General features: G+C 38.8%; 1 protein-coding gene across 1 annotated transcript; it reads right to left on the bottom strand.

Annotated features, from left to right (window-relative positions):
* Window positions 1-347: 347 nt before the first annotated feature.
* Window positions 348-8,223, bottom strand: C3AR1 (complement C3a receptor 1). The gene is made up of 2 exons (XM_022577494.2): window positions 7,908-8,223; window positions 348-3,689 (listed from the first exon to the last, which is right to left on the bottom strand). The coding sequence occupies exons 1-2, from the start codon at window positions 7,940-7,942 to the stop codon at window positions 2,228-2,230; spliced, it is 1,497 nt and encodes a 498-aa protein (XP_022433202.1). The 5' UTR covers window positions 7,943-8,223; the 3' UTR covers window positions 348-2,227.
* Between the last annotated feature and the right edge of the window lie 1,745 nt (window positions 8,224-9,968).

Below are 9,968 nucleotides of genomic sequence, written 5' to 3'. Positions count from 1 at the left end.
AATGAGGGAATTCCAATGGTAAGGATTTCTTCAGAATACATTTCCAGGGTAAATAGAACTCTCAAAAGGAATCCAGAAATGTCAACTATTGAACTATTGAATCTTTATAACTATGCCAGAATCATTCACCCTGGTATCCTATACAGTAACCCTAGAAGTTAGGGACTTATACCCAGGGTCCCATGAGAAATGTTGGGATTTCCAGAAGCCCAGCTAATCATCATTATAGTAAGCCTACAGCTACCCACTATGAGATTTATATTTGCCGTATGTTTAGAGATTATGATATATTCTGAGAGTCAAACAGTTAAAAGGATCCATGAATCTCTCAGCCTTGCAAGGAAACATTCAGAAAGAAAGCATTTATTCACATCAAATATATGATCAGATTAAATTGGAAGGTAGCATGGCAAATCTCACATCATGTCAGATATCATTACTGCACAACTGAAAGCATTCCTAGTGATTTGACACTTTTCCACATAGTACTTTATAACTTATTTGTAGTCCAGACCCTCCCCTCAACCACTGAACAAAGGATAGTGCCTTGTAAAGTCTAAGACATCTCATTTTCTATTTTTCGGATTAAATCACTGTACACAGGTGGAGCTATGTTGTAGTACAAACAAAACCTGAAAATTTAGAGGTTTAACACATAAAACTTTATATACAGAGAAAAATGAGAAGGTGATGGGGGTTTAATAATGTTTTCTGAAAAAAATGAAAGAGAAAGAGAAGGGGGGTTGGAATGGGTCGACAAAGTAGAAGAAAATGTGTGATCGTGAACAAATTTAAAGGATGATGGGTAATGAATATTGGGATGCTGAATAAACAAAAAATACGAATGTGTTTGGATAAAAATCGTCATCTTTCAAAACAAGAAGTCATTTTATCACGTCTACAAAAACTAGCAGCATAAGGTCATGACTTAGAAATATCATGGTGAATATCAGAGGAAACATCTAAAATCGTTTCAAAGGTTATCCCTGGGAAGTGGGAGTGGGAGGAAGGAGGGGCTGGGCAGAGTGGGGCAGGAAACCTGTTAGATTTCATTATAAGCCTTAGGTTCTCTTTAAGTTATGTGCATGTATTACTTTGGTAAAGATAAAGATTAATTAAAAAAAAAAACCCAAAGATATATCTGGTAATTACGGCATGAAAGATACACACCTACAGTCATGTTTTCTTTTAAAGTTGGATAACGTGCCCAGAGGGTACTCAGTTACATTGCAGTGAATTCAAGAATAACTGCCCTATCCTCCACCGTCTTTCTCCTTTCATTTGAAATGAGTTTCTTGGAAAGTACCAATGTGGAGCTAGAGGAGGGGAGTAATTTGCATCTTATGAAACTATTGGTTATTAGAGGCATAAAGTCTGGAAGAAGATTTAGAGGCAGGGGAGGAATAAGGGAATTAAGGAGCTTAAGAAAAGGAATGAAAGAGAGATGATTCTATCAATAGGCAGATAGAGCAAACAGAGGGAAGAGAGAAACTCCCCGAACTGTGGCTTACATACTGTTTCATGAGAAAGTCTTTAGATGCCTAAGTAGTCTGTCTTTACACAATAGATGCTTATTTAGTTGTAATAATGGAAACTCAGAATTCCTACGTCCTGTATCCAGGAGTATTCCAAGTTGCAGGCATCTGGCATTGTACTCTGCTCCAGACTCAGACTCATAACTCCTTGTTTTTATAGACTTTCTTTTTGCACCTTTTTTTTTTTTCATTTAAAACTATCACCACCACCATCACCACAACAAAGCCATAGAATAAATGATCACCTTTCACTCAGGTAGGACTAGAAGAAATGGTTTTAACTTGAATCTGGAAGGAAATTAGAAAGAAATTTAATGATGGAAACATTTTAAAGGAGACTGCCTTCGCATTTATTTCACGTGGCTTTGTTTGAGATAGAAATAGACTAATTTTTACAATGCTTCCCAAATTTAGCATTCATCCGAAACAAGGGAGCTTGTGAAAACACTGTCTGAGCCCCACCCCCAGAGACTGATTCAGCAAGTCTCTGGTGGGGCTGGAGAATTTGTATTTCTATCAACTTTCCAGGTGATACCGATGCCACTAGCCTGGGACCACACTTTAAGACCCTCTGGATTGATTCTCTGACAGTTTCTGAAATCCCCTGCTCCCTATCTCTGTCGTCTTTTTAGAAATATGATGCGCTGGGTGAATGCCTAAGAACCTCTGGTTGGGTCAACTGCTCCATATTTTCACACAACTGTACCGATGCTGTTTTTTTCCAAAGAGACTTTGTTTGGGGGGCAGCTGGTAGAGTGTGTCAAGTCCTCACTGAAAGCTGCCTCCAGAATTCCCTGCATGGACTGTCTTGCTTTTTTCCTAAAATCTTTCCCCAGAAGGGCATAGAGGAAGGGATTGAAGCAACTATTGGCAGATGCTAAAGCAAGAGACACATGGTCCCAGGACAACAGAGCTTCCCCAAAGGGAGTTTCTGGGTCAATAAACAGTAAGAGGGTTCCAACAATGTGGTACGGAGCCCAGCAGACGAGGAAGACAGCCACCACCACCATAGCCACTCTCAAGGTTTTGCTCCGAGACTTGGTGAAGCGGCTCCAACGCATTCGGAAGATAATGAGGCTGTAACAGGCCACCATGAGGATAAAGGGTAACAGGAAACCCAGCACTAGCCTAGTGATGGTTATTGCTACCTGGGGTGTTGGCACTTGATGGCCGTATGCAAATTGGCCTAAATCATCATCCTGGAAATCTTCCAATAGCTCCGATGTGTATGAGGAGTTGCCGGAGGCACTAGCGAAAAGGTCTAAATCAGCAGGAAGAAGAGCCTCAGAGTTCTCCAGTGGGTTAGTTCTGCGATCTTCAATGGGAAAATCACTGGGGATTGTAGCTGAGAGCTCATCAGCTGGCTTAAATACATTATCATATGGATGTTGAACAGATAATCTAGCTGAATCCGTAGGGGGTGAATGTCCAGAAGTTCTTTGAGATATTTGAGAACAGAGGCCAGCAGTGGCTGCCCAGGGACAAGCATTTGTTTGTTGAGAGAAAGAATCTAACCGATCATCCATTTCTTCAGGCAGCTCAACAATGGAGCTGTCAAGAGACCCGTTTTCCAGTAGATCAAAGTTGAAGTCTGAATAATCTAATGATCTGTAGAGACCAAAATTGTAGCCACACATACTATGGTTGTCTATAGTGAATGTTTCCCGGTATATGAACACAGGTATGCACATTACAAAAGCCACCACCCAGATACATCCACAGATTGTGAAGGCTGCCCCCACGTTGCGATGATTCTGGCACCAGATTGGCTTGAGTACCAAAAGACAGCGGTCCAGGCTAATGGCGGTCAGCAGGAAGACGCTGGCAAACATGTTGAGGACAATGGTGGAGGGGATGAGCTTGCATAGGAACCAGCCGTAGGGCCAGCGTCCGTGGAGAGCCAAGTGGACCAGGGAGAAGGGCAGGGAGAGGCAGCAGAGAAAGTCAGCCAAGGTGAGATGGAGAAACCAAACCGTGCTCACACTTCGTCGCATCTTTAGGCCAGCCACCCACAGCACCAGCCCGTTGCCTGGCAATCCCAGTAGGAAAGTGAAACTGAGAATGACCATGGAGAGAATTACTTGGGGTTCATCCCAGGGCTGTGATGGTAGGTCAGTTGAATTGGTCTCCGCAGAGAAAGACTCCATTGCTAAACTTTTATAAAAATATAAACAAAAATGTTAAAACTAACTTAAAAAAATGCATATTCTTAGAATTCTAACCTCCCCACATAAAGATGTAGAGTCACAAAGACCCTCACACTGTTTTAGTTTTATTTTCTGACTTCACATTGGATTACACAAAAGCATTCTCTGAAAGACAATTTAAAATCTACTGTATTGACATAGAGAACAGACCTGCGGTTGCCAAAGGGGGTGGTGGGGGAGGGGAGTATTGGGAGTTCGGGATTAGCAGATGCAAACTAGTGTATATATAGGATGGATAAACAACAAGGTCCTACAGTAGAGCACAGGGAACTATATTCAATATCTGTGATAAACCATCATGGAAAAGAATATATATTTATAGCTGAGTCATTTTGCTGTACAGTAGAAATGAACCCAACATGGTAAATCAACTATACTTCAATAAAATTTTAAAAAATTTTTTCTTTTTTGGCCGTGCCCTGCACCCCCTGTGGGATCCTAGTTCCCCGACTAGGGGTCAAACCCAGGCCCTCGGCAGTGAAAGCTCAGAATCCTAACCCCTGGACCACCAGGGAATTCCCTCAATCATGTCTTTTAGATACAACCTCATTTTTCCTTTTGCTGTCAAATATATCAAGAGTTGTTTTCCCTCTTTGCGTTGATTTCCTTACCACTCATCATTTCTTTCTTATTTGTTTTTTATGAGTATAACTCGAGAAAAATAGCTTGATTATTGCAGAGACAGAAATCATTCATGGAGATAGGGAATTCCCTGGCGGTCAAGGGGTTACGACTCCACGCTTCCACTGAAAGAGGCGCAGGTTCCACCCCTGGTCGGGGAATTAAGTTCTCGCAAGCCACTTGGCATGGCCAACAAAACAAAATAAAACAAAAAAAGAAATCATTCATGAAGAAACTTAGAAAACATAAGCAAGCAAAAATAAGAAAATAAAAATGTCATATACCACTAGTCAGGGATTACTATTTTAGTATCTTAATTTACATCCTCCTGGATCTTTTTTCACATACATACATGTATATGTATGTATATTTTTTGTTAAGCAAAATTTAACAAAATTAGATTATACTGTGCATATTGGTTTAAAATTTTTTAAAATTGTGGTGAAATACATATAACATAAAACTTACCATCTTAACTATTTTTAAGTGTACAGTTCAGTAGTGTCAGGTATATTTACATTATTGTGCAGCCAATTTTTAGAACTTTCTCATCTTGTAAACCCGAAACTCTATACCTATTAGAAAACAACTCCTCACTTCCCTTTCCCCGCAGCCCCTGGCAATCACCATCCTACTTTCAGTTTCTATGCATTTGACTCCTCTAGATACCTCATATAAATGTAATCCTACAGCATTTGTCTTTTTGTAACTGGCTTATTTCACTTGGCAAAATGTCCTCAAGTTTCATCCATGTTGTAGTGTGTGTCAGAATTGTCTTCCTTTTTAAGACTGAATAATATTCCACTGTATGGATGTACCACATGTCGTTTATCCATTCATCTGTCGATGGACATTTGAGTTGCTTCCACATTGTAGCTACTGTGGATAATGCTGCTATGAACATGGGTGTAAATGCATATTGTTTTATATAAACTGCTTTCTTTTATCACTTCTATCAGTTAGCAGTCTCCACATTATACAGTAAGATTGTACCGTAAGGAATACTCAGACTTTATCCATTTTTTCCAGCTGTCCCCGAAACAATCCTTTACACCTGATTTGTCAACAATTATATCCAGTCTAGGATCACACTGCAGCAGGATGTTTCTTAAGTCTCTTAATGTAGCATTGTTTCTCTTCTTCAAGGATACTGGCTTGTTTTGGGGTCTGTTGTTCTCTCCACTCACTTCACAGCCCTTTGTAATTGCCCCATCATGCTGCTAAAACTAACTCTAGATAACAAACCCAAGCATCTTTTTCTCTGTCTTTATCCTCCACAATATCCATGTCATTTGATACGCTGGCTTCTTAACACTTTCTTCTCTTGGCCTCTGTGACATTACCCTTCCCTGATTTTCAACATTCCCATAAACATACCCTACTTTATAGCTTTCCTGAACAACTCACTATTCCAAGTCAATACGATTTTCTATTCCTTGACTATGCTGTTTACTTCTATATGGAATTATATCCTCCACCTTAACCTCCTCTTTCCTCCATTCTTAATCTCTATCTGTTGAAATCCTAGCCATTCTTTAAGATCAAGCTCAAATATATCTTCCTTGAAACTTCTCTTATAATCCCAGTCATAATCTATTTCTTCAGCCTCCCAGTTTTGGGTGTGTGGGGGGGTTGAACTTCTTTTCATATTCTCTGTGCAATGATGCATTTCATCTTGTACTATAATTCTTTTTGTGGCTGTCTTATCTATCATTCTGGCCTTAAGTTTCATAATGGTAAAAAAGAATCTTGCTCCTAAATGCTCGTTCCGCAGAATTTAGCACAATTAAAGATTACTTGAATGGATAGATGCTCATTTTGGGGGTTAACTTTTTTTCTTTTTCAACTAAATGAAAAATTCTTATGCTTGTCCATTTAATCCAGTAAGGATGCTGTCTCTTCTAACTTCCTTTTTTGTTTTCCAGTTCCTAATTCTTACTGGCTGTAACAGCATTTTATGTTTCCTTTTGTAGAAGTCCAAAATACTGTGTGACTTGAAGCTGTTCTGCTGAGTTTACAAGCTGCCATGGGGATTAGCAGAAGTTAAAATAACTAAGACAACAAAATACTAAAAAAGAAGAAGTGATTCTCATTCTCCGTTCGGTAACCTTGCTTATTCCAATATTCAAGTCCTGTCAGGGTCACTTCCTTCGCTTTTGTATGTGGCAGCTACCCTGATCCATTGTCCTACACACATATTCACGCATAGACCCATAAAATATTGAGAGACCGATAGTCATAGAATTCTAGGACTGAAAGGAAAGTTAGCAATCATCTCTTCTTGTCTCTATTTTTATTTTGTAGTTTTGGACACTGAAACTCAGCAAATTAGGGGACTTTTACATATTCACAACAAGGAGGGTTGTCATATCCTTGGTCCAATGACTGTCAGGCCAATACTCTTTTTACTACAAATAATCACATAACTGAAAAGCCTTTGGTATTGCTAATAAAGGGAAAGGCACCAAGAGCCGCACAATAATAAAGAATAATAAGGAAGTGATAAAGATTGAAAAGAGCAAAATTCCAATACAAAGAAATTGAGTCATCTGGCGTGAGCTATATTTTAAATATTACATAGTATCTGTCTTGAAATGAAAGTATATATGAATCAGAATCTTAAAAATCTTTCTGGGCAAGATAACATTTTATATTTCGACAAGTGTTTTGGCTGAAAAGTACCTCAACTTTTTTTTTTTTTTTTTTAGTTTTCAATACTGAATTGGCCAACAAGTAATTAAAAAGATAAGTAAACTCCTGAAACCAAAATTCAACTATGATAGGGAAAGAAAAATAGATTCCAGAATCAGAACTAATGATATGATGACAGAATCAGTAGCAATAAGGAATGAGCAAAATAAATAAATAAGAGAAATGGAATGAGGAAAAAATATATATATATTAAGAAAAAATAGGCAGGGGCTTCCCTGGTTGTGCAGGGGTTAAGAATCCACCTGCCAATGCAGGGGACACGTGGTCAAGCCCTGGTCTGGGAAGATCCCACATGCCGCGGAGCAACAAAGCCCGTGCGCCACAACTACTGAGCCCACCTGAAGCCCACGCGCCTAGAGCCTGTGCTCTGCAACAAGAGAAACCACCGCAAGGAGAAGCCTGCGCACCGCAGTGAAGAGTAGCCCCTGCTCGCTGCAACTAGAGAAAGCCCACGCACAGCAACAAGACCCAATGCAGCCAAAAATAAATAAATTTATTTAAAAAAAAAGAAAAAATAGGCAATCGATGATTTGGAAAACAAAACTATTGGAGAAAGCTGGAATCAAAGGTGAGAAGGAGAAACAGCCAGTTTAAGACAGGGAAAAATGATGTAAAAATTCAATATCAGTTCCAGAATGAAAATATTAAGAACAGAGGTAAATAGAATGTGGAACATTTAGAAAAAGAACAAGGTGGACATGGGAATAAAGCAAAAGAAATAAAAGTTGGGGAAGGAATAAGGGGAAATAGAAAATAATGACTCTCAAACCGTTATCAATAATGAGCAAAACAAGCTGGGCACAAGTCCTCAGGTGTATCTAGGTTTCCTTACCAAAAACCCGAGATAGTAGCTGAAGACTTCAGCATGGATCTGGAGGTCTGCACGAGTCCTGTCTTGACCACAGTCAAGTATGTTTAGGAAATTTGCTGAGCACCTCCTCTTTCCTCTCTCTCTTCGTTTCTGATGATAAACCCAACACTTTTGACAACTATCGGACTCCACAGAAAGAGTTTCAAAGTGAGTCATTTCTAAATGTTTCATGTAAGAAAAGTAAGAAAAACAGAAGTGGGAGAGCATGGTTCTCAAAGATTTTCTGCAGGACACAGAGTATGCTTAGAGAGAGAGTACTTTTTACATCAGCTTCCCACACTATAGGTTTTTGGATTTGCTTTGTTTTGGAAATGCACAAAAATGATCCTATGGTATGTGAGAGTGGGGGTGGGGAGCAACTGGGGGGAATGACCTGCACAACCCCATGTCATGAATTTCAAGTAACATCTCTTATATGCTTAAGTTTGTCGTGCAAAAATCAGATGAATTAAACTATGTTCTAATCTCTAGAGATTCACAGTCTGGTGAGAGTATGTACCCATACAACAACAAAAAACACCTGTAATACAATTCAGACTATGATGATAGAAATAGCAGTAGAAGTAAAAGAGTAGAAAATAACATGTAGGGCTGTATTTAGCCTGGGGCAATCTAGGAAAGTCTTAAGGTAGAAATAAGGTCTGGGCAGGTTCTTCAAGAATTATGGGACTTCTCTAGAAAGAGGTGACAAACTGTTTACTTTTACTATCTTTATTATTATTATTTTTTTGGCCATTTCAGGGCATGTGGGAATCTTAGTTCCCCGACCAGGGATTGAACCCCTACCCCCTGCAGTGGAAGTGCAGAGTCTTAACCACTGGACCACCAGGGAAGTCCCCACATCACACTTTTTAAATTATTCTATATTATACCATTTAGTCAATTATTCCCCTTTTCATGGATATTCTGTTTTTATCAAATTTTAAAACAGTTATAAACAATGTTTCCATGAGTACTCTTGCATTCTACACATCTATGAAAATTTCTGTAGAATAGTTTCCTAGGACTGTAATTGCTAAATCTATGTATGTGAATTTACATTTTTGAAAGGTATGGCATTTCCCACTAAAGAGACTCCACCAATTTACACTTCCATCAATGGTGGCAAGGGTATCTATTCCATTTGCAAAAGGTAAGGTCTTTATCATTAAGTTCAGTATCATAAACAAGTACTCTGCTCTTAATATAGACACTATGCTTTGCACTGTAGGAGATGCAGAAGCAATGAAAGATGTAAATATATAATTATAATTGAGTAAGGGCTGCTAGCAGGGTAGTCCTGGCAACATGGAAGAGGGAAAGACATTCTCACTGAAACAAACATGAAGATAATGCACTGAAGAGATAACACTTGAGCTGGGCTTTAAGGCTGGGTAGAAATTTGACAGACACTAATAGTGCTATAAAATAATTTATCTGTCTCTCTGCCCTACTAGACTAAGAGTTTGTGCCTATCTCCAGAGCCTGCTACCATGCCTGGAATAATACATGTCTGGGGCACCAATGAATGAATGAATGAAAGTTTGGTTGAAAAGGATGTTGGCTTTTGAATATAATTCAAGGAATTAATTTGAGTCTTTAAAGTTGTTTCTGGTGTGGATCCAGTTTTACTGATTCCTCTTTCTCTAAAGATTATACAGCAATTAAAACCAGTTGGAGAACTTCCAGCTGTATTACTTGGATTTTCAGATCAGGAAGGAAATGACTGAAAACACCTTGTGAATAGGGCTCCTATTTCTAGATGGCTTCTGTCCCTTCTTATAAAGTACTGGTTTTATGGTGTAATGTGGAAAACTCGGGGGGAGTTTATGTGATTCTCTTCTGTTTTGTTCCTTTTTAATATCTAATTACAAGTTTCTAAGCAGAGATCAGATGCTTTGGCAAGAGTGAAGTTTTGAATATATGTTGCAAACACAGCCATATTAAAACATTTTATGAGTCACTGATTAATTCTACATTTTCAATGATGGAAATCTGTAGTCATTTGGCCAAAATAAAAATTTTAGAATTGTATAATCTCTA

Source organism: Delphinapterus leucas, chromosome 11 (genome assembly GCF_059928025.1).
Source record: "Delphinapterus leucas isolate spDelLeu-1000000601 "Yukka" chromosome 11, BTC_Dleu_Yukka2, whole genome shotgun sequence".
Classification (NCBI taxonomy): domain Eukaryota; kingdom Metazoa; phylum Chordata; class Mammalia; order Artiodactyla; family Monodontidae; genus Delphinapterus; species Delphinapterus leucas.
Note: the sequence above shows the minus strand (reverse complement) of the source record. Positions and strands in the feature narration are given on the sequence as shown.

Bases quoted from the DNA above. Each gene is read 5' to 3' on its own strand.
- C3AR1 (XM_022577494.2), bottom strand. From the start codon at position 7,942: ATGCTGAAGTCTTCAGCTACTATCTCGGGTTTTTG. The intron at 3,690-7,907 runs GTAAGGAAACCT...TTTTTATAAAAG, and splicing joins GCTACTATCTCGGGTTTTTG to TTTAGCAATGGAGTCTTTCT.